At 39.9% G+C, this 24,764-nt stretch overlaps 1 protein-coding gene across 3 annotated transcripts in view; it reads left to right on the top strand.

Moving 5' to 3' along the window:
- The window catches only part of SNX29 (sorting nexin 29), a 393,141-nt gene that overhangs the window by 183,526 nt on the left and 184,851 nt on the right, over positions 1–24,764 (top strand). Inside the window, exon 16 of one of the 3 annotated variants that reach the window (XM_044978957.1) lies at positions 5,989–6,231. The exons of the other annotated variants lie outside the window; for them this stretch is intronic. Coding sequence (XP_044834892.1) covers positions 5,989–6,021 — 33 coding nt within the window. The 3' untranslated portion in view covers positions 6,022–6,231. Of the gene's footprint in view, positions 1–5,988; positions 6,232–24,764 lie in introns of those variants that run through there. 3 annotated transcript variants of the gene reach the window in all.

Here is a 24,764-nt window from a genome sequence, read left to right as displayed (position 1 = left end):
CTGACAGTGGTCACTGCCAGGTGCCCCAGGGTGTATGAACAAAACAGGTAATCATCAAGTGATCAAACTAGCTAGAGACATAAAAAGTAAAAAGAAAACATTCTAGAAATACATTAGAAGAAAGAGGAAGACCAAGAACAGGGTAGGCTCGTTAATGAGGGGGGGAAAAACAATAATGACAGAAGTGCTTAATGGCTTCTTTGTTTCGGTTTTCACCAAGAAGGTTGGTGGTGATTGGACATCTAACATAATGAATGCCAGTGAAAATAAGGTAGGATCAGAGGCTAAAATAGGGAAATAAGTTAAAAATTACTTAGACGAGTTAGATGTCTTCAAGTAACCAGGGCTTGATGAAATGCATCCTAGAATACTCAAAGAGCTGACTGTGGAGATATCTGAGCCATTAGCAACTATCTTTGAAAAGTCATGGAAGATGAGAGAGGTTTCAGAAGAGTGGAAAAAGGCAAATATAGTGCCCATCTATAAAAAGGGAAATAAGGACAACCTGGGGAATTACAGACCCGTCAGCTTAACTTCTGTACCCAGAAAGATAATGGAGCAAATAAGCAGTTAATTTGCAAAGCAGGGGTTATCAAACTGGTGGTTGGGACCCCTCAGGGGATTGCGAAGTTATTACATGGAGGGTTGCGAGCTGTCAGCCTCTACCCCAAACCCCACTTTTCCTCCAGCATTTATAATGGTGTTAAATATATAAAAATGTGTTTTTAATTTATAAGAGGGGTTGCACTCAGAGGCTTGCTATGTGAAAGGGGTCACCAGTACAAAAGTTTGAGAAGCAGTGATCTAGAAGATAATAAGGTGATAAGTAACAGTCAGCATGGATTTGTCAAGAACAAATCGCATCACACCAACCTGATAGCTTTCTTTGACAGGGTAACAAGCCTTGTGGATGCGGAGGGGCGGGGCAGGGGGGGAGCTGTAGATGTGGTATATATATCTTGACTTTAGAAAAGCTTTTGATACTGCCTTGCATGAACAAACTAGGGAAATACAACCTAGCTGAGCTACTATAAGATGGGGGCATAACTTGTTGGAAAACTGTTCCCAGAGAGTAGTTATCAGTGGTTTACAGTCATGCTGGAAAGGCATAAGAAGTGGGTCCCGCAGGGATCAGTTCTCGGTCTGGTTCTGTTCCATATCTTCATGAATGATTTAAATGACATAGAGTACACTTATAAAGTTTGTGGACGATACCAAGCTGGGAGGGGTTGTAAGTGCTTTGGAGGATAGGATTAAAATTCAAAATGACCTGGACAACTTGCAAAAATGGTCTGAAGTAAATAGGATTAAATTCAATAAGGACAAATACAAACTATTCCACTTAGGAAGGAACAATCATGTGTTTCACACATACAAAACGGGAAATGACTGCCTAGGAAGGAGTAATGCAGAAAGGGATCTGGGATCATAGTAGACTACAAGCTAAATATGAATCAACAGTGTAACACAGTTGCAAAAAAAGCAAACATCATTCTGAGATGTATTAGTAGGAGTGTTGAAAGCAATAGATGAGAAGTAATTCTTCCACTCTACTCTGTGCTGATTAGGCTTCAGCTGGAGTATTTTGTCCAGTTCTGGGCGCCACATTTCAGGAAAGATGTACAAAAATTGGAGACAGTCTAGAGAAGAGCAACAAAAATTAGTAAAGGTCTAGAAAACATGACCTATGAGTGAAAATTGAAAAAATTGGGTTTGTTTAGTCTGGAGAAGAGAAGACTGAGAGGGGGCAAGATAACAGTTTACAAGTATATAAAAGGTTGTTACAGGGAGGAGGGAGAAAAATTGTTGTTCTTAACCGCTGAGGATAGGGCAAGAAGCAATGGGCTTAGATTGCAGCAAGGGAGGTTTAGGTTGGACATTAGGAAAAATTTCCTAACTCTCAAGGTGGTTAAGCACTGGAATAAATTGCTTAGGGAGATTGTAGAATCTCCATCATTGGAGACTTTTAAAGAGCAGGTTAGACAAACAGCTGTCAGGGATGGTATAGATAAAATTTAGTCCTGCCATGAGTGCAGGGGACTGGACTCTTGAGGTCCCTTCCAGTCCCATCATTCAATACACATAATTAGTCATCCATTTGCTAATACACTCATATCTGGTCAGATTTTTTTCTTTGTCCAGTTATTTAAACCGAAAATCACTGATGCTGGGATTCAGTTAGCAGAAAAGTAGGCTGTGATAAGTGTTTACCATTTAAAACTATCTTCTGAAAGTTCCTGACAAAATATTGGTCTGTGTGAATAATAATGTTGCTGTGAACACTTTGGCTATTTCTTAAACTTTAAAATACAATGTGTAGGATGGTTTCCGATATGTTTTATATATAAAATAATGGTATGTGTACGTGTGTGTAGGTGATATGTCTGATAAATTTGAGAGGCATAGGATAAATTGCTCAGGCATGTCTTGAAGTAATTTCACACATTCCTAATGCTGCACCACCCTTTCACTACTAAAACCTATTACTACTATATTTAGAAAGGCCTATATTCATTATCTTTAAAATGTTGCCATGGTATTATGTAGTGCTGTTTTGTGATTTATGGATGGGCCAAGGGAGCAATATTTACATCCAGATTAGTGTAATATCACACCTGGAACTGAAGTTGTAGAGGTGAGTTCAGATCTGGTGATTCAAATCTGCACTGCTTATCTCTTGAGCTGCTTAGGGATTCCGATTTGGGGTTCCAGATTTGGCCCATCTCTAATTTGTAACATAGAGTGGAGAAATGGGTGGCATGTGTGTTATCATGCTGAAAAAATCCTTTTAAAAAGCCTGATTTAAAGTCGATTTGAAGTCAGTGAGTCTTTCCATGAACCTCAATGGGCTGTAGATCAAAAATAGCCTTGAAAACAGTTTTAACTATTATTTCGTTAAATTTTCATTTATGAAATAAGATTATCACTTACATCAGTCTTACTGATTATCATATCCCAGCTCTTCTGGTTTTGGCAGCCACTGATTATGCTCCAGTCTGAAGCCCAGCTTCCAGTTTAGTTTTTGATTCAAGACAATAAAAAAGCAAATAAACCTATCAACAGACAACCAGCAAAAAAATAACCTAACTTGAAGTTAATTCAGTTCACACTAATAGGTGGTTTATTACTTTAAAACTTTAGTCAAATGCATGTCAATTGCTATTTTGAATATTGTTTCCTAAATAAGCTGTTTTATGGTAGTGTGGCTTTGACTATGTAATATATGCATATAATTTGTTTTGAAGAGAAAGCTAGTTTGTGATGCTAATATATTGCTATTCCCTCTTGAAGTAAATCCCTGTGCTGCTTTTTACCTCCTAAATTTGCAGTGTGAATGGATACATTTTCTTCCTTGTTTCTTTCTAAAGGATAGAGAAGATACTGGTATCAGTAAACAAACTTATTGGTCATTGTGATGCTTTCTTGGGCTGCCCACAACTGGGAGTCACCTTGTTGCCCCCCGCATCCAGCAAGAGGAATATTTGCTTGTGGCGGTGGTGTCAGGGAACTGACATCGAGTCAAGTCTGTTAGCCACTCAAACAATCTCCTCAGGAAGTCTGCCAGCCCTTCATTTGTCTTAGAGGTTACCGCAGAGTCCGCCTATAGTATAGGGCCCCTGTCACTTGACGCTCACAGAAATTACCAGGTTTACTGTCCCTAAGGGACCAGTATACACACAGCTTGACTGGTAGAATTCAGGTTCAGGTCCTTTATAATATCACAACACTGAGATACAATTATAGAGAAAGCAATCGTACATTTATTATCAAAGGCTAAGATTTAAGAGAGTGTGAATAAGGGTAATGGAAACAGAAATGGTTACTTATAAAACAAAAATATAAAATGAAACCTGGGTCTACAGTAATACAGTAGATTTCCCCCCAAGGATTTAGTCTTTTCTAGAGCTAGCTGGTTTTCAGTCGTCAAGGATCCAAGCATTCATGAGCATTCCCTGCTATTCAAAGGCTTTCTTCAGTGAAGAGTTACAGGATGACCTGTGATTCCCTTCTGTTTGTGCTGGATCCAAGTTGCCTTCACGTTCTTGGTTGACTCCATATGAAAAGAGTACACTAACAAAACTCCTTAAATATAATCTGTATGTACATCTGATTATTAGAATTGGTATCACAAAAGCTTTTATTGGATACCTCACTTCACCTTCTTTAGATAAATATTGCAAAAACAATATGTTGAGTGTAGTGAGTTTGTCAGGCTTGCCGGGAGTTACTGTTACAGAACAGTGAGTCCTTTACCAGTTGCTATTGAGAGGTTTTTAGGTTCACAGTTATTTTAGTTATAAATTTTGAAGCAGAATTTGGGTCTTTTATTGAATAGGGATAAAATAAAGTGAATTGAATTAACGGTTGAGGGGTTGATTTCATAGGTGGGCTCAATTTTCTTCATGGTGGTACAAACTGCTGGAGTTTATCAGTCATTAGTTTATGTAATGGTCGAGAGTACTTTTCAATATAAAGTAAATACCCCCCCCCCAAAACTTTATCCACAGCTGCTGTGATTGAGGCAGATTACCAAAGAGACACAGAACAATGGATAAATGGATGTATCATGGATGTCTTATGTTTAATCATAATATTATTTTAATCATAATGATATCTGAAACACCAATAAATGATGTATTACGTTTCTACAATCTGGAATGTTGCATATAGCATCTAAAGTATGTGATGGCAAATGCTCTGTAATTATATATACCAGGAAAATGAAAGAATAGATACAGCAACCCATGGAAAACAGCATGCAATCAATAGTATAAAGTGTTCTTTAAAAAGTCAAGTTCAAGGCAAACACCAGCTGTCCGAGGAACCAAGAATCCACAATACAAATAATGAGCACTAGCGGGCATCTGTATAACCACTCACACGTGCTCCATAGAGAACTGCCAGCCATTGTCAAGAAGTGCTTTCAAGGCTAGAACCATTCTTGACAACAGTACTATTCTGACAGAGGGGACCATCTCTTACAGCAGTGAGGATGAGTGTGCTTGACTAAATGCCACTAAGAACAGTTATACTTGTTTTTCTCTCTAGAAGTCTTTCCCACCCCACAATAAATCCTGCTTTCTTTTCCCTGTGGCCAACTCCCTTGTAGTTTTTCAGTTCTTGATAATTTTATTTTTTTGGAAGTTTATTTGGAGATTTTACCCACCTTATGCCATTTTCTTTTTTAAATAAATAAATAATCCTTCTCCTGCGAGTAGGGAGGTTTTTAAATTGTTTGCTTTTGTTGGCAATTAAGATACAAACTTTAGAAACCTTTAATTGTTTTCATGTTAGATCCCAGTGAAATTGATTCTAATCTCGGCAGTGGCTGAATTCATGAGGCTTTGTTGCAAATATTTCATTTATACTACAGTCTCATTTTTGTGAAATTTTTTTATGTGGTTTCATGGAAAATATCCAGCTTTGGACAGTCATATTTAAAAACACATGTTGTGGTTAATCTCCTAAACTAATAGCCATGTTTTATAACACAATGCATTTTCCCAGTGTAGACAGCCAAGAGGAAAGCTTCAGATAGCTATGTACTTGTGTTGATTTTGAATGAACATGCAAGAGGTCTCCTGTTTGGACCAGTGTATAAGACTATGCATGGACAAAACTGCTCATGCACTCACTTTTTGCAGGTTGTTGGAGGCAGGAACAGTGTGGTTTCCTTGCAAGCTACTAGAGAAGTGCCTCATGCTGATGCTTATGAAGCATGAACTTTAGAATTTAGAACTGAAGCTAACATCTCCAGTTACTGTACACACCTGGAGACAGACCTTATCTAAAATGAGGAACATCAATTTTAGATACTGGAGGTGAGATCCTTGACCCATTGAAGTCAAAGACAAAACTCTCATTGTCCTCATTAGGGCTAGGATTTCATCCTACATGTGCATCAGTTCATTAAATATGGCCTGTGGTTACTATGTGTGCCCTCAGAGGAGGTATGATGGTTTCACATCTTTTGATATCCCCATACAGGACCTCCTAATCTTGCTGCACCTGCCTCTGTAGTGGCTGTATAAAGAGGATCCATTGAGCCAGATGGAAGTCTGTGGTTTTAACTCCCCAAGAAGATTCATATAGTCACCTTAGGGAGGCAGTCCCAGCTGGGACTTAATGAGTTGAGGCTGATAATAGCTAGCCTCAGCACCTTATAGGGCTGTGTCATTCCCAAAGGAGAGAGAGACGGGATTTGCTGATCAGAAGCCAGGTTCTGGAGCTTTGAGGAAACATAAGCACAGCTCTCTTTGCTGGTTGGTATATTTTAATGTTAGACTTCTCTGGATATGAGGATAAATGGAAGGATGCAGCAGCCAGAGGTTTTTCCAACCTTTTGATACTCTGATACTCTGATAAAACCAGGACTCCTGAAATATACCTGGAACCCCAAAGAGTTGATTTGGGGCATCCTGTTTGGGTGTTCAGTCACAGGACCTGTCACAGTAGGGTTTCAAATATTAAAACTGTGTAACACCATTCAGTAGTCTGGACTGTACAAATTGTAAGAGACAAATGAAAAAATAAAATACAAATGATTAGTGAGAATTTCCTTTAATTTTGTACAGCAAATATATTAAATACAGTTGAACCCTGTTATGTCGCCGGCCTAGGGGTTTGCCAAAAAGCGTCGAGATAACCGATGATCGAGATAAACCCCTATCCACACCCCCACCCCTGAACTCCCCTGCCCTCTCTCCAACACCCCCTCCCTGCCCCCTTACTGCGGTGCCTGCACGTGGCTGGATCCGGCGAAGCGGGACGGGGAAGCGGGGCCGGGCGGCCGTGGACGGGGACCCTGAGCCGGGCAGCCAAAGAAGCGGGACCCGGTAAGCGGGCCGGGCGGCAGGCGAAGCCAGACCGGGTAAGCGGGGCCGGGCGGCAGGTGAAGCGGGGACCGGGTAAGCGGGGCCGGGCGGGCGGCAGGCGAAGCGGGGACCGGGTATGCGGGGCCGGGCGGGCGGGCGGGGACCGGGTATGCGGGGCCGGGCGGGCGGGCAGGGACCGGGGAAGCGGGGCCGGGCGGGCGGGCGGCGAAGCGGGGACCGGCGAAGCGGAGCCGGGCGGACGGGCGGCAGGCGAAGCGGGGACCAGGTATGCGGGGCCGGGCGGGGCCGGGCAGGGACCGGGTATGCGGGGCCGGGCGGGCGGGGACGGGCCGGGACCGGGGATGCGGGGACGGGCAGCGAAGCGGAGCCGGGCGGGCGGGCGGCGAAGCGGGGACCGGGTATGCGGGGCCGGGCGGCCGGGCGGGGACCGGGGAAGCGGGGCCGGGCGGGCGGGCGGGGACCGGGGAAGCGGGGCCGGGCGGGGACCGGGGAAGCGGGGCCAGGCGGGCGGGGAAGTGGGGACCGGCGAAGCGGAGCCGGGCGGGCGGGCGGCAGGCGAAGCGGGGACCAGGTATGCGGGGCCGGGCGGGGTCGGGCGGGGCCGGGCAGGGACCGGGTATGCGGGGGCGGGCGGCGAAGCGGAGCCGGGCGGGCGGCGAAGCGGGGACCGGCGAAGCGGAGCCGGGCGGACGGGCGGGCGGCGAAGCGGGGACCGGCGAAGCGGAGCCGGGCGGGCGGGCGGCAGGTGAAGCGGGGACCAGGTATGCGGGGCCGGGCGGGGACGGGCAAGGACCGGGTATGCGGGGCCGGGCGGCTGGGGACACGGTGGGTCGGGGACGCGGGGAGCCGGGCGGCTGGGGACGCGGGGAGCGGGCGGCTGGGGAACCGTGCGGCTGGAGAGCCGGGGAGCGGGCGGCTGGGGACACGGTGGGTCGGGGACGCGGGGAGCCGGGCTCGAGATATTAGGGTTCGGCGAATCGACATAACGGATGAGAAACCCATAAGACAAAGAGGGAGTTTGGCGGTTCCACTTGTAAAACGTCGACTTAATAGGATTGGCAAGTTAACCGAGGTCGAGATAAATGGGTTCGACTGTACATAGATGGTATCCAAATGTATTAATTGGTTCTTGCTGAGGAGGAAGCATGTTGATGCCGAATACATTAAAAAAATAGTTCAAAGGCCATTTTATCTGCATGTAAATGTATTTCAGTAGCACAGAGAAGAACCTGGCCTCCTTGGTGCTGATCTGAAATGTTTGTGCCCTGCTTTGTGTATGAGAAATCATTTTTTATCAATATAGATTATATTGTATATACCTGACACAGGAGGGTTTATTGCACATTCTGATATGAATATGCAGTTCCCAAAATGTTTTGAATTGAAAAGGACTGGACTGTACTGGTTTGTAGTTAATAAAATCAGTTTCTTGTATCTAGAAAGAAGGAATAACAAAAAGGAATTTATGAATAGTCACTTTAAGGATATTTATGGGAAGTGATTATAGTTGTTTGAATAGTAGATAAATAAGTAGAAAATTGGAATTTTGAAAACAGTCTTAAATTTTTTGTCCTGGGTTGGAGTGTCATTTATTTCAGCAATAAAATAATTCGTTGACTATAGATTGCACAATCTTTATGACCAAATTATCCTAAGGCTGAAACTGAAGATAACTTTTAGTTTAATTATTATTATTTGATGTTGGCAAAATGATAAAATTATAACTAGTACCGAAGTATTATGCCCTTAGGGGTTATTGCAATGTATTTGATTTCATTTATCTGACACTTAAAAGATTCTTAAGTAATTTGTTCTTAATCAGACAGTGAAGGACAAATTGACACCATTCTGTATTCAAATAATATTGCACGAGAGTTAGAAGCATTTTCATAATATGGGGGGAGAGAGAGAGAGAGCTGGTACCAGCTGTTATAAATTTCTGACCGTTTTGCACTTGTAGAAAGGAAATCACGTGGCTTTTTATATAAAATATTAAGTTATGGTTAATGGTGGCCTCTCTTTCCTGATGGCAGCTTGGCTTCATTCCCATCTGGAACAGTGGCCCTTTTTGAAAAGGGGCATCTTCCTGCAAGAAACCTCTAACCTTACTCACATTGCGAACAATGAGAGATGGCAGCCAGAAAGTGGGCAGTTCTTTGTGGAATTACCTTCAACAGGGCGTATGAAATGGAATACACTCCTGTGTTCATACTCTACATGCTATTGTAATAATCTTTGTATAAAGTATGCTGTGTGAGGTATCATTTGAAAACTCATAACTTGCTGATCACTAGTGTAATGGTAAAGTGCATATAGCAATGTTATATGTAAAGTTATGAACATGAGGTGAAATCATGACTGAAGTATGCTTCCCAGGTAAGTCTGGGGAGTGGTTAAAATTCTCAAAGTTTCTCAAAGACAAAGGGCAAGCTGACAGCCTAGTCAGGTGTCAACAAAGATAATGGGCCATTGTCTACTAAGTGGCCATTCTTTGGTAAGGAAGGGGGCTGGGATAAAGAGATCTGCATCTTAGCAAAGATACAGCATGGAGTCTACTTCTTCCAGCAAACTACCTTGTCTCCTGGTTCTCAGCTGGAAATGCTTTTCAAACGGGCTAAAAAAACTATAAAAGCACCCCAACACCCCCCCCTTCCTGCGTATCTCATTGTCCGCGTCTGAGAAGACAAAGGAAACACCTGTTGAACTCTGGGACAGGGGCCTGACCTGAAGAGTTTGGTCATTAATGCTGCTGGAAGCATGCGGTGAGAAACTTTGCTTTGAGTCTAATATAGTTTGCTTTCTAGTGCCTAATTTAATGTTTTCTCTTTATTTTTCTTGTAAATACATCTGACTTTTATGCCTCGTTACTTATTCTCAATATCTATCTCTTTGTTGCTGATTAACTTGTTTTATTGTTTTATCTAATCCAGTGTTTAAGTAAAAGTGTCAGGGTAAAGGAATAATGGACTTAATATATTTGTACTGTCCTAGAGAGGGCTGGGGAGTACAAGACATACATTTTGGAGGAAAATCTGGAGTTGTGTGTGTGTGTTAGGGTCACCCTGCAGTACAACCCAAGGCTGGTGAGAGTCATCGTGTGATGGGCAGGCTGCAGGTAAACAGACCCATATGGGAGTGACCTGATTGCTGGCAAGCTGTTTGTGAGCGGGACAGGTGGGGAGCTACAACAGTAAGTCATTGCAGGGCAGGGGTGACGCAGCCCTCTCCCTCCCCCCCGTCTGGATTGCACCCCGGTATGTCACAAGGTAAACAATAATGTTTCAGTTATGAATAATAGCAAAAAAAGCTTTTAATCCTGGACTAATTTCTTCAAATATGGCCTATAAGATTTTAATGAATTTTAACTGCAAGGAAAGTATGAACAGTCTGTGTTATTCCATTAAGATAATTCAGAACTAAAAGTTGCCTGATACATGGTGCTAAAGACTCATTTAAAAATGTTTAATTCAAAACTAAATCACTTCAATCGTAAAAATTAAAAAATTCATTCTCTACTCAAAGAGCAAGCACTGAAGTATTGAGGGGGAAATGCTATATTTCTAACCACAAGAGAACTTATTTGCATTCACTGGAGTGCATGAAAACACACACACACACATTTTAGGAGTAAACATATAAACACTGGCCAAAATTTTCGATTAGTGGCTAGCAATTTGGAGGGCTCTGTTCTGGGAGCCAACCTGAGGCCTGATCTTCACTGGAGGGGTGTTGATGTAAGATACGCAACTTCAGCTATGGGAATACCGTAGCTGAGTCGAAGTATCTTATTCCAACTTACCTCCCGTCCTCACCATGCAGGATCGACGTCCGCGGCTCCCCCGCTGACTCCGCTACCGCCGCTCGCTCCGGTGGAGTTCTGGAGTCGACGGGGAGAGCGTTCGGGGATTGATATATATCGCATCTAGATGAGACGCGATATATCGATCCCCGATAAATCGATCGCTACCCACCGATACGGCGGGTAGTCTGGACGTACCCTGAGACACTTTAAAGGGACCTGGTTTTCAGAGGACTGGTTCTTAGCACTTTCTGAAAGTAAGGTTTCTTAATGGCATCTCAATTTGGACATCCTAAAATGGAAGCATCCAAAAATCAGTAGGCACTTTTTCAGAGCTTGGCCAAACCTGTAACAATGTATAAAGGCATTACACCTAGGGTAGCTCTTATAACAAAGGACTGCATTTCAAAGGTCTTCTTTTAAAATGCAATAATAAAAAAGGGTACAAGAGATTTATCTGCTAATTCAGTTCTATTCAATGTTAATATGGATAAAAGTGAATCAAAGAATGTTGAATCTTTTAGGTATCAAAATTTAAGACTGAATTTAATGGAAGAGTGAGGATATGGGATGAAAACCTAAAATGTGTTGCGTTGTCAATGAGAAAACAACATTACACAAGATGTTTTTTGTACTTAACACTCTTATGTGAGCATCTGTTTAAAACCAATAAAGTAATAAAACAAAAAGCTAATATGCAGAAAATAAAGATATATAAATTCATAACAAAAGCAAGTGGTCAATATCTTAATAAGAGTCTTATATTTGATTAACTCAGTAGTTAACATAATAACTAATGCTAGAACATAGAATCTTCAATGAAGATTAATGTACCCACTGGCAAAAGACTCCCTCAGTGATTCATTTTTGTACCACTGCTAATGTGAAAGATATACTCACCCTGGTTCACAATTAGTCTTATGCTTTCAGTTTTATTTTTTGAAGGGAGCTTTTTCAAATATACCATATTGCTGGTATTCCCTTCAGATGGTTTACATTGTGAAGGACTGTCTCTTTTAAAAAGAACACCTTCCTTAAGATTAAAGTGATTGTTCCTCAAATATTAGCTCTCCATGAACATGTTCACAACCCCAAATTTCCCTTTGAAATAGAATCATGCTAGGAGAAACACCCAATGGAGAACTTTTAATCTTTGAGAGGAGTGTCTGCAAGAACATTTTGAGTTCCCAAAAACCTACTCATCATCAGTGAAGGAGGTTCAGAGATGCATATAAAAAGAAACAGTCCTTTAGTCTCCCTGGGAATTTGAACTTTCATGTAGTACCAACCTGTCTTCATTGGAAACTAGTGATTTCCTCAGTTAAAAATACTTTTACAAAGTTATTCCTTGTGGAATTCTATACTGCTGGTGGAGAATCATAACCTAAATTTCAATGTCACTCAGATGAACCTCTATAGCCCCTAATTACAGCATGGCAATAAGCCACCATTACTACTACTAAATATACAGTGCATGAAAAAGGGAGAGTGGTCTGCATAAAATATTACAAAGGTACATAAAGTCTCTTCTACCATTTAGTAATACATAGGCAAAGGAACAAAGTTTATTCCAATAAACTTTTTTCTTCTCAAAGTAACAAAAAGCAATTTAGTAGAAATAGATTACACACACCCTGTCATATTTCCAGAGAAGGGAATATAAAGGGATATAGTAAGAACAGAGGATGGTGGCCTCGGAGAGCCAAATGGTCTTTACTTGCTAATATTCTCAGTTTGTTGTGTCTAGTATGCTCATTTACATTTCAGTAAGACCATGGAGTCTTTGCATAGCAAATACTGCAATGCAAAAAGTGTCCCTTACTTTAATTCTACATACATTTTTAAGTAGCTCTAACAGTAAGAAAAATTGCAATGATGGAAGGGGTTTAAAATGCTTCAAGCAAAGATTTTGTAAAGGTTTTATAAAGGTTTTGTAAAGTATGATACAAAAATATCATAGGTCGTTCTGTACCTGAATATTTTACATCATGTTTAATTTTTCAGTCTTTATTATAAGAACAAAATCCGAAATACCATTTTTCCCCCCCAATATCTGATATAATACATTCCTTTCCTTTCTTTTTATGACCTTGGAATATCTTTTATATTTTCCACTTAGACTGGATTAAAAGGTAAATTCTAAAGCTCTCCAAACATTACAGGAAAGACAGCTGTAGATAAAAAGCCTTAGCAAAATGAAGTCATAATTAAGAGAGATCCAGGAAATTAAAGAACTGAATTACCTGTCACACACCATCACAAGGGCAAATTGATACGTGTTGTTTGCTGAAATTACTTTTATAGTTAAACTACTCAAATAGTTCTCTTGGAAAAGGAAATTTCAATATTACCAACATTCTGGATTAGAAAGAGTCTTTGACTAGATATATTTCAGAATTGTAACGTTTTACTTTGATTCCTTTAATATTTAACAATTTAGCTACTGAGAATTTAAAGTGACACTGTTTTTTGATCACCAGATTTGACTTTCCTGATTATGGTAGTAATCTAATAGGAAATGCTACAAGATTCTAAATATATAGGTTGTTCATTTTGTAACTCTGCCAGCCCAATACCAAATTTTAAAAATAGCAACTTTGACTTAATTAACCATCGTCATAGGTGCTGGTACATAAACAATTGTTTTCCCTGGGTGGTATTTACATTTTATTCAATACACAGGAGTTTTAAAACACCATGACCAGGCAAAAACTCAGAAGAGTTACTTCTGAAACTATGCCTAAAATTTTCAAATCTAGATTCCTAAACTAGGCACCTAATTAGAAGTAACTTGGTTTTCTAAAGGTGCTGAACAATCCCAGCTCCAACTAATTTCAGTTCGTAAGACTCCTATTTGCAAGATAGATATTGAAAATGATTTTATTGAGTTTCAGACACATAATTTATATTTATTTTTAAGCACCACACAAATTTGCTAATATTTACCCAAGTGAATCAACTTTTTAATAATTTTTAATTTTTTCCTGCATTGAAAAATCCTTCAGCTCTATTTTATGAAGTTGAGGGGATGCTCCTGTTCAAAAAGGGGATTTAGAGAATGCAGCATTATTTTACAGTATGATAAATCGTTTTATGGCAGATTATAAATGGTTTTCTTATGCAATTGGCTGTTTTAGACTAATGCAGTATCCACAACCTTGAACAATGTAGTTATATCTACCTAACCCCTTGTGTAGACAGTACTATGTTGATGGGAGAGCTTCCCCCATCAACATACTTACTGCCTCTCGGGGAGGTGGATTAACTATGCCAATGGGAGAAGCTCTCCCATTGGCATAGTAGCATGTTCACTAAAGCGCTGCAGCTGCGCTGCTCTACATGAGGACGCAGGCTGAGTTTTTCCACTTACAGCAGAGAATCAACCACTGATGCGTGAAGAATTGGAATTCCTGTAGTGACCCAGTTTATCATTCCTAGTGAAATTTATTGTTCTTTGCCTTTTTATAACAGATGTTTAATATGCTCCATTTGTCATTTACGCATTGCCTATGTGCTTTTCCTCAGTCATTGTTTCCAAAATATTAATGCCAGTTATATCAAATTTATAGGGGTTTTATGAAAATCCGTATTTTATTAAAATATACAGAGTATAATTAACTGATATCGGTTTTTATAGTTAAACTGTAAGTCATGGAAGTTAGACATGGAAAGGTATATTAGATCTATTGTATTCTCCTATCAGTAGCAGATATTTGGCTGCAGTCCAGCAGAGACTTAAGCACATACTTAAAGTTAAGCACATGCTTATGTACACTGCTAGATCAAGGCCTTAAAGTAAAATAAAGTACTCTGTTTATTGCAAATAGATAATCCTCAGAGGTGCTGGGCACCCATAACACCTATTATTACTCAGTGGGAGTTGCAGAAGCTACAGATCAAGTCCGTTGTTAGGTAATGGAATTTAATATAGTTTCCACAGAATAATTTAAATTTAAAGTTCATGGATTGCATATTCCAGCAATGCAAACCATGAAAAGCAAGGAAATACGCAGTTATGTCATTCATCACTCCAGTTCCTCTTCTAAGTCATGACTGCCTTTCATACCCACAGTCCACCTTCCTCCTGAACAAAATGCATCCCTGATCTCCCGCCTTATTAGTTATATATTAGTGTATATTCATGATTAATATGGATTTGGTGTGGCTTTCATAAATTACCTTTTACTTAATTCTTTGTGCTCTTATAATGGTGTGTGTATGTAACTTTCATTGGAGTAGTGTCAGATGAGAAATAATGGCTATGAAATCTGATTTTCCTGTAATGTTTAGGAAAAGCTAGTGAATGAGTGATCTGTGTTCTATATATATAATTTATGTAGAAATTACAGAGTAGAAATCTGCATGTTTGTGTGCAATGATGCATTATAGGACTTGTCTACATGAACACTTAGTTCATGGAAAGCTGGGGTGTAAATCTACCTCGCACTAGCCTGCCACATATTAAGTGTATCTGTGAACCCTGTTGCTGCACACTAAAACTTCCCTACTGCGTTTTAATCTACTCCCATTTCAGAAGAATTTATCTTCAAATGTTGGGGCTACAATTTCCCTCAGTGTAAATATGTGGGGAGGTTCCTGCCCATTAGGCAGAAGGACCTTTGGGAAGCCACATGGGGGAATCAGTCATAGCTTGGCATTCATTAAGTCCAGGCTATGATTAGACACTCGATTGGATCTACTAATTGGCCCTCCAAACTGCAGAGTGGTATAAATTTGGATTAGACTCTCTCTGCCCAGTTGAAAGATAAGGAGAGCTAGCTCTGTAAAAGGTCTGCAGGTTGGTTGGAGACCTCCTCCCATTCCTACTTCCACTGTTCACACATCCCGCCTACATGCCTATGTCTTTTGACTACTGAGAACATGAAAGATTTAATCTATGGTAGTGTTCACATGGAGAAAGTTTACTAATGATAATTGATGTGTGTACATAACAGATTACATTGCTTATTCTTAGAGATGTACAGTTGACCTATAAGAAACGTACAGTTGGCCGCTTATTGGGGCATATGCCGTTGGTTTTTTCCTTTGACTCACATAAATGATCAAACTCTTGATCAGGTGGTTTCCCTTGCTAAGAATGGGAAACTTCATCAACCCCAACAGGAAGCTGGAGAATTTAATCTGAAGGTAAGAAAGTGACAGTGAGGAAATGGGTGAGAATAAGACCTGATCAGCCCATAGTGGGGGAATAACAGCTGGACAGTAGCCTAGCTTGGTACTCAGATGGGTTTTATTGTAATCACCTGAGTCACCATGGGTATGCCTGTCACAGAAGCCTAATGAAGTCTGACCTGCAGTGCTAGTTCCCCATGGTATGCCTCAAAGAGTGCATATGTGTTATTTCTCATTTCAAATAACTAATTTAAATAAAATATCATAATCTTTTATAGAAATTAATACATTTATTGTAATGGCCAATCATACAATGAGGACTGGAATCAGATTCAGTGTATATGTCTTCAATTCATTTCTCAGTTCCCCTCCCCACTATTACCTTTTTGTGCTTAATTGATGTTTGACAAAGGCAAGATGGATTTAGGCTTAAATACAATTCTTTTGCAACTTGCTATGCTGGTCTGAGATTATCTAGAGCCAAGAAATGCTTTTTCTTACAGAATGTTGCATTTTTTCCTTCTGCTAATTCATATTAATATCATATTCATGTTTTTCAGAAAAATCTTATTTTGACATGACTTCCACTTTAAAAATAACAGTTTTTAATGCACACTTGGCATGTGAATTGAAGTTCTCACACTACACTCTGCATTTTTCTAGTGCTGACATAAAATGTGCTTTGTCTTTATTCATTTCTAAATTGAAGCCAACTGCTGGTATGATCTTGGTATGTGATACAGAACCGGCATGCCCTCTCTGGAATGGGTTTCTCTACAGGTGGCTTCTGCATGTGAACGTCTCATCCCTGGCTGCTCTCATTGTTGTTGGCCAACTTTGTTCTGCTACCAGATTAGCCAACACTGTGTACAACATGGCCCCAAATGCCATTTTATTTTCACTCACCTGTTAATTGAGAATGATGCTCCTTATATGGATAAGTTACTCAACATATGTTGCAGGGGCGTTTATATATATACTTTTGGAAACAGATATATGTTAATTCTTTGATCTCTGCCAAGACTTGAATTTTAGTCCTTTTTATTGTATGAATCTAATTAACATTTTTATGTAGGCTCTATAAATAAAGACACCTGTGGGCCAGATTCAGCTCTGATGTGGAAAAGCAAAAACAGCGGGTAAGAACAGACTTTATGACCTTTACTGAAGGATTCATGCCAGGGCTGAGTGATGGATTCTACACAACAGGCCAGTGCAACGCACTATGGAGTGCACTTTACTGCACACTTGATGCTGAAGTCAACAATGGACTTGCCAGCTTGTTTAGATAAGACACCTGAGGATGTGGCAGTTTTTCCTCAGATCTCTAGATCAAGTCAGTTTTCTGCCTGCCTGCTTTTATAGCAAGAAATGTCATGTTCTCTTATCCATTACCACCAATCCACATGCCTTTCATACTAGTCTAGTGAATGGCTGATAGGAATTACTCATTGCAGGACAGCTAGGAAATTAGTTATTACTGGCTTTTTTTTTCTTAATACACGAACAGATAGTTGAGTTATATATGTTAGTTTCCTATGTCTTTGCAAATATGATGAGCCTGCCACTGTTTCAGTAATTAAACAGAAATAAATATAAAGGCCATGATGTAATCTTATAAAAAGGGTCAGGAAATCAAGGCATCAGGGTGTTGAATTGCCAGGGGAGGGCAAACTACGGCCCGTGGCCAGATCTGGCCTGTCAGGGCTTTCAATCGGGCCTGCGGGTTTGCCAGCCCTGTGGCGCAGCGGGGCTAAGGCAGGCTCCCTGCCTGCACTGGCCCCACACCACTCCCAGAAGTGGCCAGCATCACGTCCCTGTGGCCCCTGGTGATGGTGGGGGGTCTGGTGGGGGAGAGAAGGAGGCAGAGGGCTTCGTGCACTGCCCTCACCTGCAGGCATCGCCCTCTGCAGCTCCCATTGGCCAGGAACGGGGAACCAATGGGAGCTTGTTTATTGCAGTGTTGATCTGCTGAGCCCCTCCACACCAAATATACGGAAGTAATTCACATTCTAAGCTGTATTTAAGTAAAATGCTGCGAGGGCAGCGCGAAGTGGAGGCGCCTGCCCCACCCCTCCCGCATGCTGGCCACTTCTGGGAGCGGTGCAGGGCCAGGGCATATCTTTGCAACACTGATATCCTGTATCTGAGGAATGTAAGAAGACTAATTAATTATATTCTTGACATGGAGATATCAATTGTGTTTTACTACGTTATTCTATTCATAGTTGCACAACAGCATTTCACCAAACGTAGCAAGGTCTGAAAAATCAGACAGCCTTTCAACTTTTTTTTCAAAGTACTTATAATTTGCATTTCAAAGCAGGGAAACCGTAAATATTGATCAATGAAAGACATGCTGTATCCAAAGGATAGCAACAAATACAAAATTAAGAATAAGAAAACAAATCAGCTTAGACTCAAGGTTCTTTTCCCCCTAGGTTTTGCAAGTGTATCCTTTCTAAGGGATTTGTGCCTGATTATGTATAGCTAAAATTTTAAAATAATTTGGTTAAATTTAATTTTCTTAATGGTTCTTTTTTATTAATGTACATGATATTCTCTTTATTTACACAAAACTTGCACTGATGATTCTGATACAATTTTAAGTACTTCAGTTTGCTGATTTATGAACATGGACCCCATTGGTCAGGCTATGGAAGTGGACCAGGAGGCCAATCTGATTTGGTTATTTATTTGAGGTAATGAGAAATACAAGGGTTATATTTTGATCATATTTGCAGCTGTTAAACTTTTATTAAATTAGTGGGAATCCAATTTCTTTCTGGGAATGCAGGAAAAATATATTTTTATTAAACTAGATGGAGTTCAAAAAACCAGATACACTAATTTCAGCAACAGTGTTTGTCAATATATTCTTATTTTCAGGGAAGATTTTTGATATATGGGAGAGCTTATTGAAAAATGTGTTTTATGAATGTTTTATGAATATTTTTATTAATATGGAGTACTGAAATAAGGTACATATAAAGTAACATCTGCTCATATTCCCAAAGACTGCAAGTATACCAGATATAGCCATTGTTATTCTTTTTTTCCCAAATAAAAATTACCTACACCTCTACCCCGATATAATGCGAATTTGGATATAACGCGGTAAAGCAGTGCTCCGGGGGTGGGTGGTGCAGGGCAGGGCTGTGCATTCCAGTGATCAAAGCAAGTTCAATATGATGCGGTTTCACCTGTAACACAGTAAAATTTTTTGGCTCCCGAGGACAGCGTTATATTGAGGTTTTAGGATCTTGCAGGAACAAAGCAACCCATAGCTCATTGCAAAAATATTTTAAGACGCATTGATTAGGAAGAAAGAGTAATTCTTTGAAGCTGTTGTAACTTCAAAGTATTTTGCCAGAAAATCTCTTTTACCAGATTATAGTATTTCGCTTTCTGAGAGATATTTTAGGATTTTGTCACCAGCATGGTAATTATATTGAGTTAACCAGAGCATAAAATTAATTGTAAATTTTACACTTACACACACACACACACACACTCTCTTACTTCTCTTGAGTAATTTATGCCTGATGATATATAGATAAAACTGAAAAGTAATTTGGTAAACTAGATTTAAAAAAAAAAGATTAAAAAATTTGAAATGCAGCATTTTACTTAAATACAGCTTAGAATGTGAATTACTTCAGTATATTTGGTATAGAGGGGCTCAGCAGATCAACACTGCAAGAAACTATTGTCTGACAAACTAGAGTTTGACAAAACAAATTAAACACACAGTATTAGCTATATCTCACATCACAAAGAAAGAAGTTGAAAACTCAATAAAAATTAAAAATTTGAAAAGTGACTGGTGAAAACCAGATCACTGGGGAAATGCTGAAAGCCTGTGATGAGACCATAGATTAAAATTATTAATCTCACCATCAAAGTATGACACCAGGAAGAGTCTCCAGAAAAATACCATTATAGTCAAAATACTAAAGAAAAGTGATAGCAACAACGGTTGAGGTGTTACTCCTTTCTGCAATAGGTAAAGCTTTCTGAAGTATCATCTTAAACAGAATAAAGGAGGTGCTAAAGGAAGTGCAGGCTGGAATTTGACACAGAAAATCATGTGTTGACCAGATTTTCACCTTAAGAATAAGCATCAAATGACAATGCTCATCATCATAAACATCATAGATTTCAAGAAAGCATTTGGTAGCCTCCATTGTTATTTACTCTGGAACATCTTAAAGTGTTATGGTATGCAAACAAAAATAATAAGGATTATCAAGGCTTTATATCAAGGAGTAGCAAGCACAGATAAAGTAAACAAAAGCATAAGCAAATGGTTCAGCATAAACACTAGTGTCAAACAAGGATGGATTCTCATTTCTACTATTTGGCATTGCTATTGTCCTTCATTATGAGAAAAAGTGTAATACAGTCATTGTGTAGCTCATCAGCAGCATTCTAGAAGATCTAGATTTTGCTGGCAGCATAGCTCTTCTAAGGAACATCTTAACCAATATGTAAGTAAAAACCAAAGGTAATGCAAAAAAGATGGGTCTAATAATAAGTTATATATAAAAAAAAATCTAATGAGAACCGCAGCAACTCTCAACTCAGGCATTACTTTAGAAGACAAAGTAATACTAGAAGTGAGTTAATTTACATACTTGGGTAGTAATGTGCAAGCCAGTGGGGATATTAGAAGGAAATAATGTCATGATTTGGCAAGGTGGCAGCTGTATTTACCAGCATAAATGAAATTTGGTCATAGAAAAATCTACAAGGTAAAGATTAAACTACAAATTTTCAACTCAAATGTTATTTCCATCTGAATGTATTGATGTGAAATCGGTCAATCTGCCAAAAGTACTAATGGTGTCTAAAAGTCTTCTAAAGCAAATTTCATAGGAAAGAAAAATAGTGGGTATTAAATGGATTTCAGCAATCCTCTCTCTAAAGTTATACAGAAAAGAAGATGAAACTATTTGGGACATGTTAAGAATGAAGCCAAAGCGACTGCCATGGCAGGTGTGCCATTGGGTAGCTGGAGGAATATGCAAAAGGAGCTGACCAAAGAAATCAGACACTGCCCAGAGAGGGAAAACTTTAGAGGCTTAACAATATAGAGTGGCCCAGGGTAAACAGAGATTGAGGGATGGGGCCTACTGTAATCATGCAAAGTGTGGGCCATTAATGGTGGTTTGGAATCTTAATGGCTCCCATCAACCAGGACAATTGACTGGATGGCTCTGTTTGCAGGCAAGCCTTCCTGTGAGTCACGCTGGGAGGAATGAAGGCTTGGGGTCTTACAGTGACATGTGATCATATCACATGAACTGCAATCCATCTTTAACCTGGTGCTTTTCCAGTGAGGGAAGGTGGAAACCCAGAGAGACAAAGGATTCCCACCTTCTGCAAAAGATAAATAAAGGGGTGGAACAGAATAAAGAGGGAGAGGAGCCATCATGAAGAATCCCCTAGCTACCACCTGAGCTGGAACAAGAGCTGTACCAGGGGGGAAGAATTATGCCCAGGCCTGGAAGGTGTCTAGTCTGAGGAAAAAACTTACTAAAGCATCTCCGAGGGTGAAATTATCTGTATTCAGGTTGATTAGACATAGATTTGCACATTTTATTTTATTTTGCTTGGTGACTTACTTTGTTCTGTCTGTTACTACTTGGAACCACTTAAATCCTGCTTTCTCTATTTAATAAATCACTTTTTACTTATTAATTAACTCAGAGTATGTATTAATACCTGGAGGAGCAAACAACTGTGTATATCTCTCTATCAGTGTTATAGAGGGCGAACAATTTATGAGTTTACTCTGCATAAGGTTTATACAGGATAAAACAGATTTATTTGGGTTTATACCCCATTGGGAGTTGGGCATCTGAGTGTTAAAGACATGCACACTTCTGTTAACTGCTTTCAGGTAAAACTGCAGCTTTGGGGTAAGTAATTCAGACCTTGGGTCTGTGTTGGAGCAGACGGGAGTGTCTGGCTCAGCAGGACATGGTGCTGGAGTCCTCAGCTGTCAGGGAAAGCAGGGATAGAAGTAGTCTTGGCACATCAGGTGGCAGCTCCCAAGGGGGTTTGTGTGATCCAACCCGTCACACCCGTGCCTCGTAATCAAAATGTCTTCTTCAGTGACTCTTGAATGGGTGGGAAAATAGCTTCAGCATGAAGTTCCTCTGCCAACTTCTGTACACTCTTCAGAACGTTTTGAAATCCCTCATCTGACCAGTAAGACTGTAGGTATGACTTTGCTTTGTCCAGTTGTTCCATTGCTCCAGATATCTCAAGGTCAACATCTTGGAGTCCTTTGCTTACAACATTTATTTCAAAGAGTATGTCATGCCACAACACTAAGCCACACCGAAATTTGAAGTTATGTATGTTTCTGGTGATTCCATTTCCCTCTACCACTGTTCTCCAACGAACAGTTCCTGTCATATCATTATCCTCCATGATGGTAACTATGGCATCATCTATCTTCCCAATTTGGTTTTGATAGGCTTTATTGCCTCCACTCAACTTTCCCATTGTATGGGAAAGTTATTAAGTGGATTAACTGTCAGAGAGGATGTTCACAAATGTTGCTTCAAAATTTGCCATCGCTGAGTTGATGCAGAGAAAAAAACATAGATGCTTTGAATTACATTAAAAAATTCAACAGCCTCACTAGAAGCTGATGCTGCATCACTGACCACGCCAAGTTCAATGAATGAGAGCTGCATGGGACAAAAAAAGCTCGAGGGTTTAACTCTCGGATCCGTGTCTGCACTCCTCTGTTCTTTCCTCTCATGTTGGCACTATTATAATAACCCTGACCTCTTATGTCAGGTATCGCAATTCCCGTATCGTCCAGCTTTTTAAGAAGCACATTTGTCATACCATCTCCTGTAGTATCATCAATGTCAATAAATTCTAGAAAATGCTCTCTGACAGTCACCATTGCAGGGACATTTTCACTAGGTTCTGTTGTTACAAAACGCACCATTAAAGTAATTTGTTCCATATGGCTGATGTCAGGTATGCAGTCCAGAAAAACAGAGTAATATCTTGCTGACTTCAGATATGCCACAATCTTCTATTTGACTTGTGTTGCCAATAACCGTATGATCTCGTTTTGATTTGTTTTTCCAAGGTAGTGGTGTGTGTACATTTCTTGGGTGGTGACTCTTCTTAGATGCTCCAGCATCAAACTCAGCCATCAGCGCCACAATTATAAGGAAATTTCCATATATATGTAAATACACAAAAACACAAACATTATCTCCCCATATGTCTTGAAGGGTTGAATCTTATTCTGCAGGATGTTTAACCCTTTCTGGCTATGCATCACAGTGTGAAATTCGTGAATAGTTTCTGGTAGATCAAAACTATTTTTGTTCATCAAATAAAATATTTTTCAAAAAAAAAACACATTCACCCAGCTCTACTCCTGAGTGTGTTAGTGCCCCACCCTCTCCATTTAAAAATACGTTATAAGGATTGGTTTCTTCTCCCAACAGATGAAAACAAAACAAATAAGATTTGGACAGGTGCAGTCTTATACTTGTATAGCACCGAGCATGCTAACAGCACGTACACACAGAAGTAATAATAATACCTTTATAAGATGTTTTACCCATCCCAAACCAGAGAACTGTATCTTTAAACACTCAGATTCCATTCAAATTCATCCCTTCCCTGTCACTGAATTATCAGCTATTTTGAAATACTTCCATGGCATCTGTAAAGTGTTTCCCAAATTTAATTTAGGACAGACTTTAGCTTGCTTCTTTAAAATAACTTAATAAGGTTGGGTTCAAAATTATGATTTCCTAAATGTATATTTCAGGTTATAGGTTTGCATACAGAGCATTCAGACCCAATCTGATTTTAACTTTTTTCCCCTTGTGAGACAGCATGACATGCCATCCCAGTGGGGAACACTAAGTACTACTTCTGTTAGATACAATAACCACTATTAAAGCACTACCTGTGTGAGATGTCAAACATTGGCATCACTTCTAACATGAGATGCTAGAATTGCTACTTCTAATACTTTGACACCAGAAGTGCTTTGGGAGGAGAGTGATCAAGCGTACAGGGTTAGAAGGGTATTGGATTGACAGAGGAGGAGGAGGGAACAATGGCAGAGAATTGGCCTGAGAGGGAAAGGGGCAAAGTGAGAGCATTTGAAATACTATGATGGTAACAGAAACTAGAAGGAGTGACAAACACAATTTACATCTCAGACAGTGCACATGCCTCTTGTCAATTATAGGGAATAAGTATTCCTCCAGGAATGCCAATTTGGGAAGCAATAGATGTGATTAGGGGAAGGCTAAATTTCATAATAATCATATTAGCCTAGATTCTAAGGTAATGGAAACAAAAAAGGAGATTACTATATGACCCACAACTTTGTGTGTGTGAGAGATTGGTGGTCACTGTTCCATTTTGAGATATTCTGAGTGGAATCCTGGTTATAGGTACTACCACAAAGAAATTCTCTTTAGACCTTGGAAGAAAATAGTTACTTTTTACTTGGAAGCAATACTTGTTGAATATTTACATTTACAATTGGGTTATCTTTTCTTTTTGTTTAGTTGTTTTAAATCGTACACGTTTGTTGTGGTGAAATTTTGAAGACTATTTTGCATTGTAGAGCAACTAGTGACTATCTCTTGAGGCCACAGTTTAAAAACAGTTTCTTAGTGAGTATTGTCTTGTAGGTAAATCTAAAATTGTGATATGCAAGTTGGCTGCTGTTCTTAGGGGCATATAAAATCAGGAAAGTGACTGAATATGACATTGTGGTAGTCCATTTTATCCTCTGTGTGGCCTGGAGAACAACATTTCTATTTACAAGCCACTTTCTAACTGCCAGCACTGCAAACTCAGCCTTGAAAATCAAGCTGTGTTCTTTGTGCCTCTTATTTGTAATACTGATTTTGCAGTCAGAACTTGGATGAGAAGCATAGGGCACATTAATAGCATCTAGATTGCTCTCCCATAGCTGTCTTGGCTCTGAA

Source organism: Mauremys mutica, chromosome 11, assembly GCF_020497125.1.
Source record: "Mauremys mutica isolate MM-2020 ecotype Southern chromosome 11, ASM2049712v1, whole genome shotgun sequence".
NCBI lineage: Eukaryota > Metazoa > Chordata > Testudines > Geoemydidae > Mauremys > Mauremys mutica.
Note: the sequence above shows the minus strand (reverse complement) of the source record. Positions and strands in the feature narration are given on the sequence as shown.